Raw genomic sequence first — 27026 nt, 5'->3', positions numbered from 1 at the left:
TAGCTCTGCATCCAACCTTGTGAGAATGGGGTCTTTCATGCTGTCATGCCTGTTGAAGGACCCCCGTATCAAGAGGCTTAAGGAGAAGGACCTGTACTGGGTCGCAACGCTACTAGACCCTCGGTACAAGCATAAAGTGTCAGAAATGTTACCAACATACCACAAGTCCGAAAAGATGCGGCATTTACAAACCAGCATGCAAAACATGTTGTACAATGCTTTTAAGGGTGATGTCACTTCAGGAACTCATCAACATTCCAGGGGCAGAGGTGCCAGTAATCCTGCCATGAGCACACCTGCAAGGACAAAGCCCTTTGGCCAGTCTGTAACGTCAGACATGCAAATGTTTTTCTGTCCAAGGCAGCGCCACAACCCTTCTGGATCCACCCTCAAAGAACGCCTCGACCGGCAGGTAGCGGACTACCTGGCATTAACTGCAGATATCGACACTCTGAGGAGCGATGAACCCCTGGACTACTGGGTGCGCAGGCTTGATCTGTGGCCAGAGCTGTCACAATTTGCCATGAACCTCTTGTCTTGCCCAGCCTCAAGTGTGCTCTCAGAAAGGACCTTCAGTGCAGCAGGAGGGATTGTAACTGAGAAGAGAACTCGCCTAGGTCACAAAAGTGTCGATTACCTGACCTTTATTAAAATGAATGAGGGGTGGATCTCGGAGGGTTACTGCACGCCGGAAGACTTGTTCTGACTTCTATGCAGCTGTCCTTCTCTTCAAGCCTCATGACTCCACACACAGCTGTCCTTTAGCGTCCTCCTCCTCCCTCCGCCACCGTTACAAACTAGGGTGCAAACCCTACTGGTTTAATTTTTTCTGGCCTCTGTGCTTCAGTGGCTGCAACCAAAAAAACTGGGCAAACAATGTCTACAAGGTCAACGTATGGCAAAAAATGACTATTTTCAGCATTTATATGGCATATTTTTTCTGGCAACGCTGTGCTTAAAAATGCATATTCTGCAATATGGAAATTCTGCCTTGTTCCAAAAAAAATGCATATTTTCTGCATTTATATGGCATAATTTTTCTGGCCTCTGTGCTTCAGTGGCTGCAACCAAAAAAATTGATATTTTCTGCATTTATATGGCATAATTTTTCTGGGCCTCTGTGCTTCAGTGGCTGCAACCAAAAAAATTTATATTTTCTGCATTTATATGGCATAATTTTTCTGGTCACTGTGCTTCAGTGGCTGCGACCAAAAAAATTGCATATTTTCAGCATTTATATGGCATAATTTTTCTGGCCTCTGTGCTTCAGTGGCTGCAACCAAAAAAATTTATATTTTCAGCATTTATATGGCATAATTCTTTCTGTTCAGACTTGCTGCTTCAGTGGCTGCGACCAAAAAAATGCATATTTTCTGCATTTATATGGCATAATTTTTCTGGCCTCTGTGCTTCAGTGGCTGCAACCAAAAAAATTTATATTTTCAGCATTTATATGGCATAATTTTTCTGTCAACTGTGCTTCAGTGGCTGCGACCAAAAAATGCATATTTTTAGCATTTATATGGCATAATTTTCTGGCCTCTGTGCTTCAGTGGCTGCAACCAAAAAATTTATATTTTCAGCATTTATATGGCATAATTTTTTCTGGCAACTGTGCTTCAGTGGCTGCGTCCAAAAAAACTGGGCAAACAATGTCTACAAGGTCAACGTATGGCGAAAATTACTATTTTCAGCATTTATATGCATATTTTTTCTGCAACTGTGCTTCAGTGCTGCGTCCAAAAAACTGGCAAACAATGCCTACAAGGTCAACGTATGGCAGTTGTTAAAGAGAACAGTAGATTACTAGCCAGCAAAGCTACCTAAGCTAAAATGTCCCTCAAATCCCTGCAGACTTCTGTCCCTCCAATACAGAGCAGTATCAAGCAGATTACTAGCCAGCAAGCTTACTATCATCTGTCCCTGAAATCACTAACAGCTCTCCCCCTACACTATCTCTTCCAAGCACACACAGGCAGATTTTTCAGATACATTTTTGCCCTTGATCCCCCTCTGGCATGCCACTGTCCAGGTCGTTGCACCCTTTAAACAACTTTAAAATCATTTTTCTGGCCAGAAATGTCTTTTCTAGATGTTAAAGTTCGCCTTCCCATTGAAGTCTATGGGGTTCGCGAACCGTTCGCGAACCGCTCGCATTTTTGCGCAAGTTCGCGAATATGTTCGCGAACTTTTTTTCCGACGTTCGCTACATCCCTATTAAGAAGCAATGCCAAAATAATGTATACATTGACATCTCACCTAATATTACACATTCTACGATTCAGAAATCGAAATTGTCGCTCATCATCTGTATGTTATCCTTTCACTTTCTCCTTTTAGCACCACTGTGGTGCTAAACGGAGAAAGTGAAAGGATAACATACAGATGATGATGTGTTTCAGTGGATGTGTGTATCAGTGAAAAACGATGGTATACAGCTAAAGTTTGGTCAGTCTAACTCAACTTTTGAATTAAAAAGGCAGGCATAGAAAGGCAGGCATAGATAGGTTGGTTGGTTATGCTCTCTACTTTTTGACCCTCAAACTGAACAGACAGTGAAAATGAGGGGGCATATGCAGTGCGGCGGCCATTGTGTTGCCCCAAATATTCAGGCACAGCTCACAAACAATCATCTGTGGCTTCTCTTCACACCTTCATCTGCTGATCATGAACCGGTTGACATGGCACACTGGCAAATAAAAATTTCAACTCTACCCCCAAACCGACCAGTACCCATAATAGATTGGTGGGCCACCATATATGTACTAATTATTGATAGATTTATGGCCAGCTTACAAACCTGCAGTAGTATATTTATTGGTGCACAGTAGATGATCTGTGTCATACACGGGATTCATGGAGATGGTAATGACTAAAATGTCTAAAATGGTTTATTGGATGGATGATAAAGTAGACCATATCAACTGAAACCTTCCACTTCTGCCCACCACTGAGAATCAGACATCTGCCTGAATGCTGTGTTTGTTATACTGTGACCAATTTAGCTTTAGTTTTTGATGAAGCCTTTAATGCGGATGAGGGTGTTTGTATTTCGGTTGTTCCCATTTGCTTTACTTATGTCTGTAGAATTTCAGTTGAGCTTTAGCAAAAAAAAAGTGTTTAATTTTCCATCTATACCAGTGTACTTGAGATGAACAGGTTTGCATTCAGATCAAAACTCTAGTCAATGCCCCCATTGGCCTACTTAATAGACAACAGCCCTTTCCTTGCTGACAGAATGACAATAGGTCACATAAAAGTTACACTTTATCCTTTCTTTGTGTTTTAGAGTTCTACTAAGAACTCAAAAGAAGGTCAACAGAATTCTGCCTGCTCTTCTGTGGACACAGAACTTGACACTCAGAACTTGACATATTACTAGGGTTTTTTGGAATCATTGATCCCGAGAAAATAATTTCAGTAGGTCTTCATTAACAGCTTTACTGCTTCATTGCAAACATACAGCTCTGCCGTTTATTCTCAGCCTTCTGCAATGAAGCGCATAATGCGGCAAAACACTAGGATAACTTTAAGAAAGAGCTCAAGGTTACAAAAAATATATCAAGTTTGCTCCTTGGACATCAGCTAGGGATTGTTCTCAAACAGCAGCATATATCACATCAATTAGGGGCTTCCTATAAACTGATTTTTTTTCAAAGACAAAGAATCAAACTTTTTTGTATTTTAGGATAAAAACATTAATTGTAGTAATGTACATTTTAACATTCATAGAGTTGGGGTCACAGTAGATCAGAAAGGGTATTTGCACCGGGCCTGCAAAGTCAAAGGGGGACTTCAGGGGGTTTAAAGGAGAAGGAAAGCTACAGAGGCATTTTATTGCCAAAAGATTAGCTGCAATAGTGCAAGCTAGAATGATATATTTATTCTGTAGACTGTTTTACCATACCTGAGTAAAAAGCTCTAGAAACTCTCTGTTTGTTTAGGATAGCAGCTGCAGTATTAATGTGGTGTGACATCACTTCCTGCCTGAGTCTCTCCCTGCTCTGGGTTGAGATTACAGTAGAGAAGGGAGGGGAGGGGGAAGAGGAGCAAACTGAGCATGCTCTTGCCCAGGGCAATGAGGTTTAAGCTGAAAACAGGAAGTCTGATACAGAAGCCCATGTGTACACAATAGAAGGAAAGAAATGCAGTGTTTCATTTGACAGGGGACTCAGAGCAGCATTACTTTGGGGGTTTACTGGTATATTTAGAGGGACCTTTCTGATAAGGCTTACTTAGTTTTAACCTTTCCTTCTCCTTTAAAGTAAAAATAACAAAATATTTAATGTTACATTTCATAGATAATCAGTATATAAGTTATGGATGTCAGTCAGTGGCTACTAAAGCTAATAAAGTTTGTTCATCAATGTTCTTAATGTTAAAAAATGGCATAAACTTAAGGGATAACCATTTTGCCCCATTTTAATATCCTCGGTAAAGCCTCACCTTGAGTATGCAGTTCAGCTTTGGGCCCCAGAAGAAATATTATTGAGCTGGAAAGAGTGCAGAGTTGTGCAACTAAACAGGTAAGAGGAATGGAATAAATAGCAATGAGGAAAGTCTACCAAGGATGGGAATGGACTGCTCTTTACAACTACATTAGAGGACATTATAGACTAGGGGGATCTTATTTTACATAGAATACAACAAAGAACCAGATGCCCTTTTTTAGACTAGGAACTGAACTTCACTTAAACACCACAAATGGTTCTTCTTGTAAGGACAGTGAGGGTGATGTTGTGATGTTTCATATTCCATTAATGATGTTGCATATTCCATTAATGCCTTTAAGAGGGGACTGGATGACTTCTTGGACAATAATATTAACCAAGGCTGCAGTGATCTCAAGGTCTACAGTTAGTTTGGTCTATGTTAGTTGTGTGTGTGTATTAGTTCTTTGCCATGTCCCATAGCCTACCATTTTCAGATATTATTATTGATTATATTGATAATCAAAGACATTTCTGTCCCTTCAAAGCTAGAATGTTGTATAGAAAACTACATTTTACTTATTTTTGTTATAGATTTAGCTATATCTGGCAATCAGGCCAGAATGTACATTGTAGCACTATAATTAGATATAATTCCCTAGTTAAAATAAAATGGCTTGATGAAACTATTATGATGTATGGCTTGTTGCTACCGCAAAATGAATTAGATCTTTTTATATCACCCTATAATACATATATATTTGCATTTCCAAATTAAGAAATTGTTATGGGCGATAGAGCCTTATGCTAATACAGTGCTATAAATACAAATTCAAACAAAATGACATAGTAATGGGGTTTTATATCTATTTGTATGACAAAATAATATCTTGGTTTAGGAGGTAATCTTTTAGACAAATAAATTCTTAAAACAGATTTATATTAATTAAAGTGTCAATATACTGTACCTTAGTATATAAGCTACAATATGCAAAAACCTAATAAGTTTTCCTTTGTATTACAAAGTCTGTTTAATGTCTTGTTTAGGTGTCAGTATTGCTAGTGACCTCAGACCCTAGTGGTCTTATATCATGGCCACGGAATTCAAGTGTGAGGGCACTAAGGGGTTCAAAAGTGAGTTCTTAGGGTTCATTCAAAAATCACTTCTTTCCTGACTTTTTGTAAGAGCATTAAAAAGAACAGAGGGCCATGGAAAGTTGTGGCCATGCATTCTGTTAGCTTAGACAAGACTAAAATTGCTAACTGAGTGGTGAACCTCATAGAAGCAAGCGGTGGGAGTGAAAAAAAAATAAATCAAATGGGAAAAATAAAGTTGTTTAAGATATTTCCCATATTATTAGGGCTAAATTTATTTGCCTAAAAATTAGGTCTAATACTTATCCACCTATAACACCTATAATTCTGCAAGCAATGGGCATAAGTGAACATTACTGCATGTATGTATTTTTGTTTATAAAGCTCTACTTATGAGTTATGCATTATGACGGGTGTTATACAAGTGCCCCAAGAGGTAGTCTGCAAGTTTATTTCTGAAGAGACTAAAGGAGGATTTTCTCCAGAGGAATTCAGGGATGGCATTCCAAATGTGAGCAGCAGCAAGACCTTTAAGGAGTGAGACAGCAGTCTCTGAGAGGGATGGAGGATCCGGCCAGTAGTGCAGAGGAACGAAGGGCTTTGAAGTTTATGAGAAGGATAATGTATGTTATTCTGTGCATTTTGGAAGTCATAATATGGAGTTCAGAAGGGGATGAGCCTGGATTCTCTTTTATGAGAGCAGGAACAATATTGTTGTCAGAAAAAGAAAGAGAGGAGACAAACATTACCCCCTGACAATGTGTCGAGTTGACAGAGTTAATGGGCATACCATAGACACATTAAAGGGTGGGGAGTAAAGCCAGGTTCAGGTGGAAAGATGATTAGTTCCGTTTTTTTGGGGTTCAGTTTGAGGTGGTCCAAAATGCAAGAACCACCTCTTTGCAATCACTATACTAAAGTGTGACAGGAAGTGGTCACTAACTGTAAGGGACAAAAACATAGATATTTAAATAAAATAACAAAGGTAAGTTAGGGTGAGAAGATTTGGAATGATCAATAGTTGTCCTAGATATTCTTGGAACGATAGGAGCACCGAACATAACAGTGTTTTTATCTGTAATCATGTTTTAAGCAAGGGGACCCTAACCACTTCTAATCAATAGTGATGGGCGAATTTGCGCCGTTTCGCTTCGCTGAAAAATTTGCGAATTTTGTGAAACGGCGAAAAATTCGCGAAACGGCGCCGGCATCTCGTTTTTGACGCCGGCGCCCGTTTTTTCAACACCGGCGCCCGTTTTTGGCGCCGGCGTCCGTTTTTTCGGGAAAAAAAATTTTTGACACCGGCGAATTTTTGCCGCGAATTTTCGCGGGCGTTTCGCGAATTTATTCGCTGGCGGCGAAAAGCGCAAATTCGCCGCGAAAAGCGCCTGGCGAATAAATTCGCCCATCACTACTAATCAACACTACTTCTATTTCTACTTCTGCTTTATAAGGACCTTTTATTGAACCATATCCAAATCCCAGTTCAGCCATAATGTTATCAAGAACAATAAAGAAAATGCTCTGACCTGAGCCAAGGGAAGGATAAAATGGTTTATAGACAGAGCTGGTGTCCTCAGGGTACCGGGAAAGTGCACCCAGGTGAACATTAAGTCAAGTACAATATTAGAATTCATTATGATGCCTATGCCTAGCAGTCGCACACAGGTGTACCCTGGGCATCAACCAAATGATCTTAATCTGCCTTACACCTATGTATACACTTTTATACACTCTATGAAAGAGATTTTGGGTGTCAACATTAGTATTAAATAAACATATCTAATTCTAGATGGTGGACATTGTTAACAAAGCTGTTTTAATGTCAACTTCAAACTTTGTATGTAAGACTGTAGGCACTGCTGACGGAGCAGCAAGCCAAGCAAGTTCCAATTGCTATTTAATGCATCAATTCACACAGCAGTCATTCTGGAGTCGGGAGAGCAAGTGATCAGTGAAGATAGCCACTTTGCATGGACATCGGAAGGAATTAAAACAATCTTACTCAGATTATGCCAGACATAGATTTTTGTACCTTTCATCAGACAGAAATGTCCACTATGGTGGCACTTAAATATTCTTATGTAATATTTTAAAATCATTTTGCAAATCCTCTGAAAAGACGTAAACTATAAGGGGCATTTGTGCAAAGTGTAATTTTTTTACCCATAATGCAGCATTTTTCCCATAATTCAGGTAAAATTATGACTTTTATCCAAGTTACATCTGCTGCAAGTTGCATTTTCAAAATGGGAAAATGGGAGTCACTTCCAGAGCATTTGTTCAAAATGGCATTTGCATTTGATTATCTGGGACCAAATCTGGTCTGCCTATTGATGCAACCAGCTGTGTGTACCATGCAGCTACCACCAGGTCCAAGGTGGCAGAAGCTCCAAGGTTCCCCAGTGTCACTAGTGAAAGTTGCTGTCAGGAATAGGTAGTGGGCGCTAAAGAGGAATGCGTAGGGAAGGAGAGTCTTTCAGGCAGGATCTGATACTGTGCTGACAGGAACAGGATGATGAAGGCTTAGAGTCAGGGTTAGGCTGAATAAGGACTGTGTCGATGAAGAGGATTGCACTGGATAAGAGACAGGTCAGGAGCAGGACAGTGTGGGACAGTGCCTCAGTGCTCAAATAAGGCCAATGCTCTGGCACAGGCTGTGAGGGGGGCTGTGCTTATATATGGCAGGGTCAGCCCTGATAGGCTGACCCCCAACTCACCAATAACAATGCTGGGGTGAAATAGTTTAGCCCAGGACCCAGATGACAAGGGAATTAAACTTTACAACTGCTCTCCTGGTCCAGTCGTAAGGGCCAGCAAGTCCTGGGTCAAGCCCCAGCAGAGCCTGACAGTTGAATACCATTCTTCAGGATGAACCCATTGGAAATCATGTAGAAGGGCAGGAAAGTGTTTAGATGTCAGCAGCCTAATGAATTGCCTGTACACTGTATGTGCTCTCCACTGAAAGCAGTTGAAAGTACATTTGTACCCCTTAGTACTTACACCAGAGTGTGATCTCACAATCTCATGTAGCAGATTGTCTACTTGAGATCACTGATTTACTTTTTGGTCTCGGGTCGAGGCAACGCACGCCAGTTGAGCTCTCACTGTTCCACAACTGGAAACATTTCAGCATTGAAACTGCCAGGACTACAATAAAAAATATAGTGCTTGGAAGTCCTGTAGGCAGGGACTGTAACTTATCAAGAGAATAAAAACTATTAAAACTACAGTATAACTGGAGCAAAACAAACAAATAAATCATATGCTACAACACTGAGCCAGTATCAGCCGTATTGTTTCACGTGTATAGTGCACATGAGACAGAGTTTCTACAAAAACACCCGAAAGAAGCTCTAATGTTTCCACATTTCACTCAGCTTTTGTCTATCTTCTGGTTACAGGTGTGCAAACCAAGCTGGTATTATTCGTGATTGTGACGAGTCACTTTTGTTTGCAAATTCAATTTTCAAGGGTTGGTTCAACTTTAAGTTAACTTTTAGTATTTTATAGGATGGATAATTCTAAGCAACTTTTAAATTTGCCTTCATTTTTTTTATTTATCATAGTTTTTCAAGTATTCTTTCCAGCTTTCAGATGGGGATCACTGACCCCATCTAAAAACAAATATTCTGTAAGGCTACAAATGTATTGTTATTGCTACTGCACTTTTTTATTATCCATCTCTCTATTCAGGAGATATCCTCTACTATTCATAGTCCAGTCTCTTATATGAATCAATATAATCTGTACAATGCATGATCAATTATTTTGCAATAATTTAGACCCTTGAAACCAACCATTAAACCAGGAACCTTTTTGTCTGCTCACCCATTTTGCTGAAATGCAGACTGGTGAATAACCTCTTTAACCCATCTACAAACATAAATAGGTCTGTTTTTTTCTTTCTTTTCTATGGTGCCCTTATGCCATTCATAATAATGAATCAGAGAAACAGAACTACACTTCACTGTAGATATGTCACGCTAGGCAAATGCAACTCCCTGGGAGTAAAGGGATGCTATTCTGCCTATAACTGCCACCCTCAGCTTTTGGTCTCAGTTACTCAGGTACCACCAGAAAATCCAGAAAGTTTCACTGGCGCAAGCAAGAGAGCAAAATTTTAATATTCTGAGAAAAAGACAGACAGGGTAGAGTTATGTATAGTCAGATGGACCACTTCAGAACCAGATAAACTGCCATATAATTGTGAGGCAAACTCAAGGTAAACAGAAACAGATCACGGTCAAAACCAGGAGATCAATTATATGGACTGAACCAAGGCTGGAATCAGAACACCGAGGTTAGGGGGTTAGGACCTTGGCCAACAGTGGACAGATCTGGGTATTATATATGGAAGTCAATGGTGAACTTTGTGCACATGTGATTAGATTAAACACTTGACCAGATTATGCCTACCTGAAAGCTCAAGGATAACAAAGCATTAAACCAGGAACCTAATTGTCTGCTCAGAAAGAGTTGAAGTATTGCAAACTGCATCGCAAAGTGTAGGTCACTGATTCAGATGCAGGCTGAATGGTAGTAGACGGTGGAGAAGATAGATCTATCATTATTGTCATAAACCTTTTTTTGCATCTATCATAATAATGTCTTCGAATGCTATCTATAATTTTGCCATAAAAGTATTTACAGATGCTTTTGCATTACCCATCTGATCCCCCATCTTCCTCTCTGAGGGGGGCTGCCATATTTGTTTTAAGTGTTTCCAGCGTCCAAAAATTTTGGACATGCGTCGGAAAAGTCGCCCGAGTCGACCATCGCGTCAACATTATTTGGACACCCATTAACTTTAACGCCGGTGTCAAAATGACAGCCAGAGTCAAATTGAAGCAGGCGTCAAAATTCACGTTTCGCAAATCTTTTATCCTGCACATTTTTTGGCAAAGAGAAATGGCACAAATTCACTCATCACTAATGTTCATGCTTGTTTTAGAACTGTGATCTTGAACATCTCACCAGGCAGGTAAATTCCTACTTATACTGTATGTATACATCCTTATGGTGATGGTCTGTCAGAAATCCACTATTGATATATTAATGTATTAATGCACCCTCATCTGTGTCAGCTCCTTGAGGCCACACAAGAAGTTTTCACGCCCTGAGGATCCATTTTTATTTCGGCTAGAAACCATTCAATGCAGTAGTTATGATAAGAAATACGATTATACAACTTGTTTTTCTTTTGTCTTCTCCAAACATGATCCATTGCAACAATTTCTTATTCTGTTATACATTCCAGTGTTGCAGAATTTAGGCTGAAACAATATGTTCCTTTAGCAGTGGGCAAAGTTCAGACTAGACCTGAGGTTCCTCTAATGAAGTTTAAAGCTTTTAACTGTGCATCCTGAGAGCACGCTTGCTTCATTTCTGCCTGTCCGTCTCTTGCATTTTCCAATCTATTAACTTCTATCAGACTCTCTGAATCTGTCTTCTGAGCAAATGAATTGTTTAACTTTCCACACTGGCTCCCATCGCTTATGTGGCTTATGTGGCCATCATGAGGTGAAGTGATTTTTCTCCAAACTACAGACGGTTTCATGGGGATTTTCTTGTTTTACAGTCTGCATGGAGAGAATACCACCCCTGTATATGCTGTATCTCTCTCTCTCTCTCTCTCTCTCTCTCTCTCTCTCTCTCTCTCTCTCCATATATATATGAAATATATATATATATGATATGTGTGTTTGTATGTGTAAATCTTTTAGTAATATCTTAGTTTATTAGATCCATACACAATTATACATAAAAAGCCTTACGTGATCTGTGCCACAAGGGGTACTTAACCAGAGTCAGCCTAAGATTACGCTCCCTAAACTGAAGGTCTGAGGCTTGAGCACCTGGACCCACCATACTAAAGGGTAAGCAGACAATTTACATCACCACATAACTCCGTTTCTTATCAAGTGTGAAATGCAGATGTAGACCTTGACAACTGAACCAATAGAAGAAGTCTAAAAAAAACAAAATGATGATTTGACATTGAGGTCTGTGAAGAATTTTACAGAATGCACAATAAGAGGTCCATTTGTACTTTATAAATATCAATTTAAAAAAAACTTTAAAAGTAAGCTTGAATACAGTCAATTGGTCCCATAATGTTGAACTCCAACTCTAAAATAGTTAAGGGGAGCCTGAGGGATGAGGTTAAATGCTACTCAAGCATTCATTTCCAGACATGGCTGGTCAAACCCTCAGTGACCCCCATCAAAGATGCTGTAGGACCTGTTTGTTGGAGATCCTCTCCAGGCCACCCTTCTGCCAATTAATAAAAGGATCCAACTGACTCCATCATTATAAGGTGCAGTAGACGTTTTTTTTTGGAGCCTCTCACCAGATTACCCTTCTGCCCATTAGTAAAAGGGTCCCTGGAAGTTACAGCCATTTTAAACATCGTAGTCCTGTTCTACCAGCCACAGAGAACCATTGCAGCAACACACAAAATGCCAACTACTGTATTTTTATCTGAGAGAAAGGACCAATTGAAGTGTACCAAGATAATCAATGCACTTTACATAAACATAATGCCCAAATCTATGGCTTATGTGTTTCCAGAAAAAAAATCTTGCTCACAAATAGGGTATGTCTCTCCATTAAAGGAACAGTATACCTTCTTTTTCTACATTAGTAGAATTAGTTTAATGAAACTGGCTTATTCTTTTAATCAGGAAATATCTTTACTTGTTATTTATTGCCAAATGGGCAACTAAGGTCACAGTCTACTTCCTGATCAGGAGCTGCCTGCCACGTGGCAAGTTGAGAACCTTGCATTGCCCTGCAAGTTACCAGGGACAGCAAAAAGATGGAAATTCAGCTCTGTTAGTGCATGGGAGTGCAATTGTGCTTTCTGCACTACCGATGTGGCCCCCCTTCGCTTAGACACAAATTAAGGTAAGAGCGTGGGGGGGTGGCATCAAAGGAGCCGCCTGAGGGCGGGTTAAGGGCCTCAATCTCCCCTTTTCCTGATCCCAAAAAAACCAACAGTCCACTGAGAAAAACTCTGTTTAATGAGTTGGCCTTTATCTAAAAATATAGGCTGCAGCTGGGAAAGGAATGGGTTTATATACAGAGGTTTATTAGTGGACTGCTGGTTTGTTTGACAGGAAGTAGAATGTGGCTTTAGTTTCATTTTCGCCTGTTGCTGTGTTCTGTGCAAGATATAAAAAAAATAGATAGATATTATCTAATTAAACAATAGACAAAAAGTATGTTCAACACAATCCCTATTCAATATAGCAGTGTTGACCCTTGAAAAACCCTTGAAAAAAGGCATATCTTGTAAAGCAACTAAAAGATTTCACAATATGGCCTTATGTTTGTTTTAGAGTTATCATGAAACAGGGCAGACTGGGAACATGTTTTTAATGCATAGCTTCTCTTTTTGCTTAAAATATTCTTCTCACTGTTTTGGATATGAATTTGTGCCCTATGTTTCTCCAAAACACTGTACTATTTCAGTTAACCCTCAAGCAGGAGATGTTGAACACCCACTAACAAAGAAAAGGACCAGAGTTGGCATTGTTCTATTACAACAATTCTAGCTCCTCCATAATTGAACACTGAAACCGATTAAAGAAAATTCTGGTAGAAGCTAAAGGGGTCCACACTTGGGCATAGGTGGTCAAGCAAAGGAGACTTTTAATAGGTCCATCCATAATCAGTCTGATCATATTTCTCTATGTACTGACACATAAACATAGAAAGCATAATTAAAATGCATTTCTCACCGGGTGTTCTTTGTGGGTGAACATTCAGCTTTGGTATTTCCATGCAAGACCAACTGATTAATGAAGGTGACATTCAATGGTGCAAGAATTTATCTTTACAACAATCTAGTCTTGTGGTGTGTGCGCGTTGTAATTCTGAAGACTAATGAACGTTCAAGCTATATCCATTCCTGAAGACAACCACCACCATCAGCAGATCAAAACAATATAGTGATCTATTAGAGGCACTTTATCAAATATAAGACACAGGTAGTGACTGTTCACAGCTTGTGAGCCGGTGTTTGTGCACTGGAAGCCGAATCATGGTCCTGATTTAGTGTCCATGTTCCTTAAAGGGATACTGTCATGGGGAAAAATGTTTTTTTTCAAAATGAATCAGTTAATAGTGCTGCTCCATCAGAATTCTGCACTGAAATCCATTTCTCAAAAGAGCAAACAGATTTTTTTATATTCAATTTTGAAATTTGACATGGGGCTAGACATTTTGTCAACTTCCCAGCTGCCCCAAGTCATGTGACTTGTGCTCTGATAAGCTTCAATCACTCTTTACTGCTGTACTGCAAGTTGGAGTGATATCACCCCCCTCCCTTTACCCCCCCAGCAGCCAAACAAAAGAACAATGGGAAGGTAACCAGATAGCAGCTCCCTAACACAAGATAACAGCTGCCTGGTAGATATAAGAACAACACTCAATAGTAAAAACCCACGTCCCACTGAGACACATTCAGTTACATTGAGAAGGAAAAACAGCAGCCTGCCAGAAAGCATTTCTCTCCTAAAGTGAAGGCACAAGTCACATGACCAGGGGCAGCTGGGAAATTGACAAAATGTCTAGCCCCATGTCAGATTTCAAAATTGAATATAAAAAAATCTGTTTGCTCTTTTGAGAAATGGATTTCAGTGCAGAATTCTGCTGGAGCAGCACTATTAACTGATTCATTTTGAAAAATTTTTTTTTCCCATGACAGTATCCCTTTAACTGCAATCCATGCATCTCCAAGCTGGAACAGAAGGGTGCAAGCATTCATCTATTCCAGTGCCGTCCAACTTGAAATTTTTCTAGCCTATGTGGTGGAGGGCTTATTATGATATACAATGTACACTATACAGTGTAATTCTGAAGACTAATGAACATCAAAGATATCGCATGAGAGCCTACTTTAAAAAAAAAATCCGCCACCAGTAAATAAAAATATAAGTTTCAGTTTCCAGCTTGGACATCGCTATCGGTGAGCAGGTGCTTGTGCATTGGAAGCCAAATCTAGGTCCTGGTCTAGTGTCTATGTTCTAGGAACAGAAGGGATGTTCTGAACATGGTGACCACAAATACCATTGCACTGTGTTTCAGGAGGCACACCATTCAGTTAAAGTGGGGGTGGTTGGGAGCATGCAGTTAGGGAGAGGGATTGTGGCCTTCTGCACTAGGGTAAAAATTTCCTTTCCTAAAGTGGAGGTGTCTTTTCCTAAAGAGCGGCTTTGGATGCAAATAATGGATAAGGTACCAACAGCTGAAGGTGTTTTCATGATACCGGAACCGCGGCTGCACTTTCTTTTTTTTTTCACTGGTTTTTCCACATCCTTGTAAGAAAAACTGCATTTCCCCAATTCTTAACACATGGCTGGAATGTGTCAGGAGGAAAGAAATGTTTCTCGACATGATTACTCAGAACAACATGAAATGGCTCTAACAGTGGGAGTTCCCATTTGGCTGATGCTAATACGGATTCAGTCAGGCTGCAACTTTGATATCTAGGTAGCTGGCGAATTGCCGCATGATGTCTGCAAGCTGGTTAACATGTTCCATTTTCTCAGTCTATTGCCTATCACATTAATAAACACTTACAGTAAAAGTTTGGATATGATTGCTAATGGGGCACACTGTTATTGACAGCCACGGGCCGATTTCATTGGCCTGTATTGTCTATGGCAAGTAATTGGCTTTTAGCTGTCTTGTCCCTGTACCCTTTCTGCATACAAATAAAATGCCCTATAGCAGCAAAGGGCAATTCCTTGTTTCACCACACAGAGCCATATTTGACATTTTGGCACTTGTATAACATTTATTTTTATTCTCAAAATATCTGTATACTCAACAGACCATGCACTATGAAGAACAGCCATGGAATGGATTGTATTACAATCATTATTATTATAATTATAACAATTGTTCCATTGCAAAAATTCAATACAATTCTTTAAAATAACAAAAACAATTATTCCTGTTGTCAATCTGTGAAAAATTTCTCTGCAACAAAAAAGTCGGCAAGACAAAATTGTCACCAAGACAAAAAATTCTCCATAAGAAAAACAGCCATTGACTTTAAGAGCCAGGGCATACGCTGCAATTTCAGGAAATTAGCTGCCCAGCAACAAATTGCTTTTTATTTGGGTGACTAATCTCCCGAACCGCCCGAAGTTTCCTTGTGAGGCGGCTTCGGAAAACAAAGCGCTCCGAGTGCCATCCCAACAGTATTTTCCATTCTAGCCGCGGAAAGGCAGTTCGGGGAGATTAGTCGCCCGAAGAAGAAGCTATTTGTCTCTGGGCGACTAATCTCTCGAAAGCAGTGTGTGCCCTTACCCTAATACATTTGGACAAAAAAGTCAGAGACAAAAAAGTTGCCACAAGAAAAACACCCATTGACTTTAATGCATTTGGAGTGAGAAAAAATTGTCACATGCATAAAAATTTGTTGCAAGTAAAAAAAATTTGACGCCCATTGACTTCAATGCATATTGCATATTTTTTCACAGTTTCGACAATTTTCCGGTGAAGTGAAACGGGACAGAGTCGCTCATCACTAGTAAACACTTAAAGGAGAACTAAGCCCTAAAAATGAATATGGTTCAAAATGCCATATTTTATATACTGAACTTATTGCACCAGCCTAAAGTTTCAGCTTGTCAATAGCAGCAATGATCCAGGACTTCAAACTTGTCACAGGGGGTCACCATCTTGGAAAGTGTCTGTGACACTCAAATGCTCAGTGGGCTCTGATTGGCTGTTGAGCAGCTATTCCTAAGGGTTGTCGCAAATTATCCAGCAGAAAATTAGGTTTTTCTGTAATATAAGTTAATGTAACAGGGCTGATTATTAAATTCTGATGCTAGTTGGACTGGTTTCTGTGCCGCCATGTAGTAATTATCTGTATTAATTACTAATCAGCCTTATATTGTGACATTTCTATTCTATGTGTACTGTATATTGTGAGTGGGTCCCTAAGCTCAGTAAGTGACAGCAGCACAGAGCATGTGCAGTGAATCAGCAGAAAAGAAGATGGGGAGCTACTGGGGCATCTTTGGAGACACAGATCTTTACTGCTAAAGGGCTGTGGTTGCCTTGGGCTGGTACAGAAGCTCAAGACATAATGTACAACATTTCTAGCTTCTTCTTTAGTTAGGCTTTAGTTCTCCGTTAAGCACAACTTTTAATGCGCTCTAACACATAGCTAAAATTTATGCTGATGGTTTCCTTGTCCTTTAAAACAGACACTAAAACATAGATCCTTCTTCCTAGATCTACTTCCAGATCATTAATTAATCCAGAAGAATCTGGCACAGAGCTGAACCCTTTGGCATTTCACTTACAGCTTTTAAAATGATTTATGTTCAGACAGTTCCCTTCCCATGTACACTGTACAGAAATGTTCTTCCTCCTGAGCCTCGCTCCTTTATGCTTCATTTTAATCTCCCACTGGGAACAGAAGTAAATATCAGTTCTATAAAGCATTTAGCTACTTTTCCCTGGTCTGAGTTCCTTTATATTGCCTTGGTTAGAAAAATTCGATAAAATCGTGAAAAACTCAGAATCATATGAATTTTTTCGGATTTGCCGCCCAGAACCTGCAACTTTTTGGATTTGATGACTGAAAACCACAAAATGTTGAGATTATTGAACGAAATCCAGCGCAGATCAGGATATAAACATATCTGCCATTGACTTCTACATTAACTTATACATTAGGTCTGAGTTGGGGTACTTTTTTCTTCTGACTTTTTACACCATTGGGGTTTAATAAGTCATGAAAAATTGTGTTTTTTTTAAAAGTCTGACCAGAAAAAAATCTAACTTTAATAAATAACCCCCTAAAAGTTGAATCTGGCCCATGGGTTTTGCAAATTACAATTTGATATTTCCCTTACTCCCTTTCCCTACCTTCTACATGCTAAACGTGGCTAATTCTTTGTTTTTTGTTTGTTTTGTTTTTCATGTGTGTATGTGAATAATGGATCACCTCAATTACCAAGAGGCGAGCAACATAAAGGACAAGAAAGGACATTGGCTAATTTGAGATTAACATGCAGTGAATCCCATTATGGTTTAATAGGCAGCCATTCATCTTCCATAGGAGTTTAATCCATGACAATTGTTCAGCAAACATGTGAATTATTTTACAATCCCTGACTAATTAATATGCATGGAGCTTACCCACTTGGATACATCATTACTGTATAATGCAGTGGCAGCAGGTCAGCCGGACCACCCAAAGCCTTATAATCCATTCTAAGAGTGATCCGAACCACCATTGACTCTATAACGTGAAGTATAAATTGAGGTTATACATTGCATTGCCAGGACTTTGTAATGATAATTCTACTTACTTTTATCACATGCTTTCATGTGTCTCTCAATTTAATTATTTTGTGTGTTTGTGGTTTTTGCAGATTGTCTTCAGGAAGATCAGTGATGTGAAACGAGAGGAAGAGGAATGGATGAAAAGTAAAAATGAAGCACCACTTATCCTCCCACCAGATCATCCTGTTCGCCGTCTTTTCCAGAGATTTAGGCAGCAAAAAGAAGCTCGTCTGGCAGCTGAAAGGGGAATAAGAGATCCTAATGACCATGACATCGAAAAAGGAAATATTTTGGTGGAACATTCTGCTTATAATACAGTCAAAGCAAGCCTGGTCACGGTAACAGAAAGTCCAGCTACTCCTTTATCATCACAATCCGCCTCAACCTCTGGAGTATCTGATCGTGCTAGGCTCCATGCCCCAGTTTCAGAAAGCACTGGAGGTAAAGTAGGTGGGGAACCTTTAAAAAGGAGAGGGTGGGCCAAATTTAGAGATGCATATGGGAAGGGGGAGGATTGGAACAAAGTATCCAAAGCAGAGTCTATGGAGATATTACCTGACAGAACTAAACCTTCAGGTGAGGCTACTTTAAAGAAGACAGATTCATGTGACAGTGGTATCACCAAAAGTGATTTGCGCTTAGACAATGTTGGAGAGACCAGAAGCCCTCAGGATCGAAGTCCCGTGCAAGCAGGAGTCAAACACACTTTTTATCCGATTCCAGAACAGACACTTCATGCTACTGTGCTGGAGGTGAAGCACGAGTTAAAAGAAGATATCAAAGCCTTGAACTCAAAAATGTCAAATATCGAAAACCAGCTTGCTGAGATCCTGAGAATATTGGCTTCAAGGAGGTGCTCTCAGTACCCACAAGAAATATTTGAAATTTCGAGACTGCAGTCTCCAGAATCAGAAAGAGATATTTTTGGACCTGGCAGCTAAAATAACTAGGGAACAATTGAAATATAGCATAACATTGAAAAAGAGGACAGTTTATTCACTCTTTTTTTATCAGAGGTGCCTAGAATATAAGTTCCACTCTTCAATGTGATTCAGGACTTTAAAACAGTTAGGGATAAGTGCTATTCCTATGATAACATAGGAAAGATTTACAGCCGGACATCTAACCAGCATTTTCCTGACACTGAAAAAATTCTAAATTAGACAGAAAACAAAAAGGGTGGGGTACAAAATTTTCATTTCTATGTAATTTCAATTTCTCAGCAATTTACCAGGAAATGTAAGATGTTATTCTAAATATAGTTTTTCTGGTCCTCGATTGCATATAAAATAAATTTCATCTCACAATCAGAATTGGAAGAAAAAGCAAGTAATGGGACCTGATTGTGTCATCATCTTTTAAGCATTAGAAAGGAAAATGATCAAAAGAGAAAATTAGAAGTAGGACATTGCGGTTGTAGCTGAAATTGAATTTTGCGCAGTTCCCAAGAGTGGATGCACCTTCTAAAGCTGAAGATTGAATATACTTTTGGATTCTTATACTTTCCAGAAGCATGCCTTATGTAACTATGTTTGATGCTTGTCCTGCTTTAGGAATGGACTGGGCCTGGGGCAGTATCAAACGTCCTCTGCTGCTATGGCTTTAACCATCAGATTGTAAAACAGATGCTGAATGTCACAATATATAGATTGCCCTATGAGGAATTTTGAAATAAATTTTTTGGAGCAGGGGGAATATAAATTGATAGGCAGTCATATCAGTCCCAGTATTGCTATACATCCAAATCTATGCAACACACAGGGGGCTATTTATTAAAGCCCGAATTCCAAAAATGCGAAGACTTTGAGGTTTTTTTTTACTATAAAATCCAGATTTTTAGTTCAGAAAAAAAAACACTTGAATTGTTTGATATTTCTTTCCCCTGAGGATGGAAAAATCCAGATTCTCAGATCTCAGATACACCGTGGTTGTATATAAGTCTATGAGAGATGTCTCGCTCCTATTTGGAGCTGGAATTAGCCATAAAATTTGACTACTTCTGACTTTTCAAGCAAAAATCACAAAAAAAAATCACAAAATTCTAGTGATTAGGGAAAAAACTAGGAAAAAATTGCACAGTTCAGATTTTCACATTTTGATTGATGATGAATTTTTTGATGATTTTTTCGTATTTGTCCCCGATCTGATTAAATCATAAATTTTTAATAATAAATAAGGTCCAATAGTAGATTCTAGATTGGTCTGACTTTTTTAATTACAATAATCATAAAAATTTGGATTTTGCTAGATAAGGCCCATCAAGAACTTCTGGGGTTGTTTTCAGCAAAATCTGAAGAGCCACAGATGGAAGATTCCATCCATCAAAGCTAATGATCCACTACTAATATTTTTCAAATCATATTCTAATTAACTCAGATATAGTAGTATAAAAAAAGATGCTGAGCATACTTTTTACTGGTTCTTTATCTAATATGTGATATCTAGAAGATGCACTGCTTAAGAAAGAAAAAGATGGAATCCATTTTAATGAACATTCTCATAAATTGGACACTGAGTGTTCCAATAATTACATTATTACCAGATTTAGATTAAATTTGGTTTTAAATCAGGCTAAATTATTGAAAAACAATTGGCCAGGAGCAGTAACCCATAACAACCAATTAGCAGACAGCATTACAAATTTAGGGGCATATGGCGGAATATTTCATAGAATTTAAGTTTGGTGACTTATTATGCTGAATGTCTCCATATTATTGGTGGCTTCAGTGAAGATCTCCTATGTAAAATAGTTGCAACGATCATAACCAATGTGATTGCACATCAGGAACACTATAATAGAAATACCTTTTATTACTCCCTTTGCAAGACCCTCTTCCCACCAGGGGACCTACTGGCTTTAAAGTAGAACTGAAGTCCAGTTTATAAAAGTCACCCTATTAACCCAATATGTCCAAGCTATTATCCCCCACATGCACTGATCTGACCTAACCCCCCCCCCCAAAAAAAAATCCCCAACCGCCATTTAGATCCACCACATCCTGCTGGCTAAAATGTGACTTGGCCATTGACAGGGTACCGACCCCTGATGGCAGACTAGTTAATGGTTGCAACCATGATACACAATAGTTGAGATGCACTGCTATAATTTCATGGCTGGCAAATAGTTATTTTGGATTTTTCCATTTGCTCAGTAGATTTGTAAGAATTATTTTCCAGATTAGAAAAGGACCCTTTATCTAGAAAATATCAGATCCCAAGAATTTTCCAATAACGTAAAACAATATATCAATAACTCACATTACTTTGCAGAAAGAATAATTTAGGATATTTTATAATCCTAAAATTATTTTACTTTGACTGGATTGTTATGGTTTGGACAACAACAGCTCCTGCTCATATATATTGTGATATTCAGACTATATTTTTATGGTAAGATAGTGTATTTCCGCATGTGCTATGCTGATATTAGGCATTTTAGTATCTTTCGCTCAGAGCATAATGCAACAGGAAAGGATAGAGATATTTTGTTATTTAGTTCATTTCAAGCAATTTCTATTTTTTAAACTTGTAATCTACAGTTAATAATTTATATATCATCGAAATAATTATAAAAAAAACTTTTTTTTTTTGCATTTTTTAGTAACTAAAGACCCAGATGACTGTAGTTTAGAGAATATATGTATATGTTAGTTTCTATTGTTCCAGGCATATGGAATAGTCAGCCAAATTAATCATGGGAGAGCGCAGTTTTTGAACTGACAAAACTGCTTGATAAATAGTGCAAAGGTAACAGGAAAGTTCTCTTCTTATGAATTGTTTTCACTGTTCAATGTACCTTCGGGGTTATGAAAGATGATACAACCAATGTTTAGGTTTATTATGTTTGGTGAATAGCTATCTTGGGGAGAGGATACCCTCTGGCTTTCAATCAACGGGATGCCATTGTTATAAACACATTTCTTCTTCTGAAATTCTGCAAGACGCATACTCCTGTCAACAGTCTCCCTGGTTAATGCTGGCTCCACTGTGATGTGGCCTCTTCCGGGGTCATACTGGGTAGCCAAGGATCCACCAGAGAGCCAGACACCCAGGGCCATCCCTAACAACAATTAAATATAAATAGTCTATTGTTTGTTTTTTTTCAAATAAGGAAAGTGGGAAAGTCTAGGAAATCTCTTACACTGGGGCCCACCAAGACATCCTGGTAGGCCAGTCCAACCCTGGTCTTATGTGAAACATTGTCTCTATGAAATATCTCATGCTGTTGAATTGGGAACAATATCTTTGTGATTATTCATTGTCAAGACTTGCAACTGGCCTACAGTTCATAAAATAATAACCATACAAAATATTGTGACAGAGGCTTGGTTTTAAAGTAGGACAGAAAGGGTAATTGATGTGGGCCCCTGGGGGGAAAAGGCCATAGTATTTTATATTGATATTTTCACTATATACTTCAGGGAAGTCCAAGCTATGCCCTTTCAGTTTTGGTTGATTGTGTATGACCAGTAAAATAAAGTAAGTCAGGTTTACCCAACCATGAAAGCTAAAAAAAAAACTATATCTCATTTCTTCATATGGTTGGGTTGCTTACTTTAAACAGGAACAGCCATACAGGTTACACAGTTTGTTGTATTTGTGGACTTCTAATGTGAAACAGTGACACCTGTTGGCCAAATAGCCATAAAAGGGTAGAATGCTTGTTTTTTTTATACCTAGCAATAACTACTGAATGAACCACCTTCCACCCATGGATCTACACAAGAGAAACAGAAAGACCAAACATTTATTGTTGTCCATCTATACAATTTGTCAGTAGACTTTTCCTTCAATCGCTCACATTCTATCTGTGGCCTGGTTGATTAAACGAAATCCTTCTATTACAGAACTTTATTTACTTTTTTTGAGGTGGGGGGTATAAAAAAACCCAAAGATGTAAGTGTGATAACTAATTTTGTACAATAATTACATGAGTATGAATGCAAAGGATTACCATAAAAGCTAAGTATCAATAAAAATATTGACACTCTTGACTTTTTTAAGTAAAGGCATGGCATGTAAATCAATACAAGTGCCACTCAGTCTTACTATTTTACCCTTCCATCAGATTCCTCCATGTTGTGTGTATAAAGCATACTATAATGACTTAAGTGTAAAATTATCCCCAACCCACAGCAACCAGTGAGTGGTTACCTTTGGCTGGCCAACTGTTTATAGAATAATACAATTAAACAATTCATTGGTTGCTATGGGCATAATGTCCACTAAAGTTATAGTGAAAATAACCAAAAATGGATAAATTGTAACTCTGTACATATAGCATTATGCACTAAAAAGTGACATGGTATTGAAATATGACAATTTGCGACCACTCCATTCTTATAATCATCCAAAACCTGAAGTATAGTGATGTCCAACCTGTGCTACCTAAACTAATCATTAGGCAACATCTTTCATTTTCAAGGGGTACTAGTGGCTGTGGTTCAATACCAGCCTGGGGGTTATAAATTTAAAGGTTTAAAAGATGTAATAACAATGTAGGATGAACATTAGAGATGTCGCGAACTGTTCGCCGGCGAACTTGTTCGCGCGAACATCGGGTGTTCGCGCTCGCCGGAAGTTCGCGAACGTCGCGCGACGTTCGCCATTTTGGGTTCGCCATTGTTGGCGCTTTTTTTTGCCCTCTCACCCCAGACCAGCAGGTACATGGCAGCCAATCAGGAAGCTCTCCCCTGGACCACTCCCCTTCCCTATAAAAACCGAAGCCCTGCAGCGTTTTTTCACTCTGCCTGTGTGTGCTGAAGAGATAGTGTAGGGAGAGAGCTGCTGCCTGTTAGTGATTTCAGGGACAGTTGAAAGTTTGCTGGCTAGTAATCGTTTTGATACTGCTCTGTTATTGGAGGGACAGAAGTCTGCAGGGGTTTGAGGGACATTTAAGCTTAGGTAGCTTTGCTGGCTAGTAATCTACCTTCTACTGCAGTGCTCTGTATGTAGCTGCAGTGGGCAGCTGTCCTGCTTCTGATCTCATCTGCTGACTGCTGCAATAACAGTAGTCCTTGTAAGGACTGCTTTTATTTATTTTTTTGTTGTTTTACTACTACTACTACTACTACTACTATAAGAGCCCAGTGCTATTAGTCTAGCAGTGTTGGGGAGTGGGACTGGTGTGCTAATCTGCTGCTCCTAGTAGTTCAGCAGCACCAACTTTAATTTTTTTTTTTTAATATTCTTTTTTTTTTTATTTTACTTTTTTTTATTTTACTACCGCTGTAGTAGTGTATAAGTTGACCTTTTAGGCATTATTTGCCCTGTAGGCATTATTTGCACACTGTTTTCTTCAACCCGCCATCGAGCTGTGTGACCTTGTTCACATTCTGTCTAAATATCCATAATATTACCGTCTCCAGAAAAAACACCGGAGTCACTTTTTTCAAGCAGCCATAATATATTTTACGTAATCCGTATCCACCGCTGTAGTAGTGTATACGTTGGCCTTGTAGGCATTATTTGCACACTGTTTTCTTCAACCCGCCATCGAGCTGTGTGACCTTGTTCCCATTCTGTCTAAATATCCATAATATTACCGTCTCCAGAAAAAACACCGGAGTCACTTTTTTCAAGCAGCCATAATATATTTTACGTAATGGCGAAAAATGACTATTTTCAGCATTTATATGGCATATTTTTTCTGGCAACTGTGCTTCAGTGGCTGCGTCCAAAAAAACTGGGCAAACAATGCCTACAAGGTCAACGTATGGCAGTTGTTTAAAGAGAACAGTAGATTACTAGCCAGCAAAGCTACCTAAGCTAAAATGTCCCTCAAATCCCTGCAGACTTCTGTCCCTCCAATACAGAGCAGTATCAAGCAGATTACTAGCCAGCAAACTTGCTATCATCTGTCCCTGAAATCACTAACAGCTCTCCCCCTACACTATCTCTTCCAAGCACACACAGGCAGATTTTTCAGATACATTTTTGCCCTTGATCCCCCTCTGGCATGCCACTGTCCAGGTCGTTGCACCCTTTAAACAACTTTAAAATCATTTTTCTGGCCAGAAATGTCTTTTCTAGATGTTAAAGTTCGCCTTCCCATTGAAGTCTATGGGGTTCGCGAACCGTTCGCGAACCGCTCGCATTTTTGCGCAAGTTCGCGAATATGTTCGCGAACTTTTTTTCCGACGTTCGCTACATCCCTAATGAACATGGGGCAAATCAAATAAAATTGCCCTGTACATTAGGCACCTGTTTAGGTGTAATGCTAAGGTGCAGGGACTTGTTGTGCCTGGAGAATTTTTATTACCGCTCTATTTATGAGCTAATGTTTTTGCTGTATATACATGTGCATATCCTGTATAAATATGTCAATCTATACAATGTATTTAATATTTATTTTTGGGAGCACATTGGGGCAGATTTACTTAAGGTCGAAGTTGCCACTGCTAGCCAAATTTGCCAGAAATTCAATCCGCTGGGAGATCACCAATTTACTAACAGACAATTCGCTAGCGAAAGAGTTCACCGCTAATGAAGTTTTGAGCCCTATCGCCAGGCGAATTTTCGCTCAGGTGAATGATTGTTACTCCACAAATTCACAAATTTTCCAACATGCTACCCCTTTCACCAGAGTTTCCTTCGCCAGCTTTGACCTTGTGAACTGATAAGATGAAGCTACATCCTCCTCAATCTTATGTCAGTGACATCACATCCTGTATGCCGAAGGCTGGCATTTTTTCATATTTTAAAGTGGGATTGTCTTTAAAAGTTCTAACTGTTAATAACCATTTGAGGGCATGCCACATTTGTTTTAGGGTGGTCTCATGTAGAATATCTCTTTAGGCTTTATTAGTGAATCGCCAAGCATTTCCGTGTTTTGCTGGTGGCGAAGAAATTCTCAAAATTGCCGCAAAAATTCACCAGTGAAAATTCAGCGGTCAAATATTTTAGACGCCGACGCCAATTCTCAGCACCCATTGACTTTAATGTGCATCAGAATTGTCGCCAGAGGCGGAATTGTCGCTAGCGTCAGAATTGTAGCCGGCGTCCAAAATATTTGGATGCCGGCGTCAAAATTCACTTTTTGTGAATTTTTCGCCGTTTCGCAAATGTTTTGGCGAAAACGGGAGAAATTTCGCCCATCATTAGTCTTTGTTTTGCTTCCTTGGACATTTGCACCAACATCTCTAATAAAGACATATATAAGACCTATATGTACCCGCCCTATTGAAATTGACCTAAGCATAAGTGTACTAACGAAGGCAGAACTAACTAGGCAGAAACTAACGTTAGAGAACATTCTCTATGAAATGCTCGCTCTGACGAATTTAGGCTAGCAAAACATTGCCAGCGTTCGGCTGCATAGAAGCAACTTCACATCTTATTAGCGAAGTGGTAACGAATTTACACCTGCTAAAGCTGCGTGCAGTGTGGCAAAGCCTTCGCAGGCAAAAATTCGCCCTTAATTGAATTTGCCTCATTGTCTCCGTTTTCTGCAATTTGCACTTTACAGTGCGGAACCGCATATGGCTTGTTTACTTCCTGCATCTAGTGCTTGATTAGTGGTAGTACCCTGCAGTTTTCCCCTTCAATCACCTGGATCTGGCCTTCATCTGAATGTATAGGCATTTATGGTCCACATTGTTAGTAGAACTAAAGTAAGCAAAAGAAAATGGTGTCTAACCAACACAGAGGTAGGAAGTAACTCCCATGTGCAGGTTGTGTTTGGCATTAAAAATTTCGTTTTTTTCAGTACATATAGCACCAAACATGATGACTTTCTAATTTTTTTTTCACATGGTCATGTGAAGGTGTTTTTTAAACTGACAAATAATAAAACTTGAATCTGTAGAATGTGTACACGTTTCCATGGATAAATGTTTTGTACAATGTCTGACGTCTGTCGAATGATCTCTGTTCTGGGTTGTATTTGTCACGATACCTTGTTCTGCGTTGATCTGTATGTGAGTGACGTTTATTTGATGACCCTGAGCCTTTTCTGCACTGGGAAAGCCTCTCGCTCTGCTTCTGCATATTTCCATGAGAAAAAAATCAACTTTAAAAAAAATTGTATTGATTGTTTATGCAAAATGAATATTATGGACTCAGAATGAGCAATGTTGTTCTTTTTGGCACCGGTGCAAATTTGTGCTTTCCCTTGATGCATTTCTAATATAAATCAGAGATAATAATGAATAAACTGTGCTTCTATTTTAGAAATTGATTTGA

At 39.1% G+C, this 27026-nt stretch overlaps 1 protein-coding gene across 1 annotated transcript in view; it reads left to right on the top strand.

The window, feature by feature from the left end:
- The window catches only part of LOC108717389 (potassium voltage-gated channel subfamily H member 1), a 191269-nt gene extending 171592 nt beyond the window's left edge, over positions 1–19677 (top strand). Inside the window, exon 12 of the mRNA XM_041564274.1 lies at positions 17933–19677. Within this exon, the coding sequence (XP_041420208.1) occupies positions 17933–18784 (852 nt within the window). The 3' untranslated portion in view covers positions 18785–19677. The remainder of the gene's footprint in view (positions 1–17932) is intronic.
- The last annotated feature ends 7349 nt before the right edge of the window (positions 19678–27026 follow it).

Source organism: Xenopus laevis, chromosome 5S, assembly GCF_017654675.1.
Source record: "Xenopus laevis strain J_2021 chromosome 5S, Xenopus_laevis_v10.1, whole genome shotgun sequence".
Taxonomy (NCBI): Eukaryota; Metazoa; Chordata; class Amphibia; order Anura; family Pipidae; genus Xenopus; species Xenopus laevis.
The sequence above is the reverse complement of the archived record's forward strand: the minus strand, read 5'-3'. Positions and strand labels throughout refer to the sequence as shown.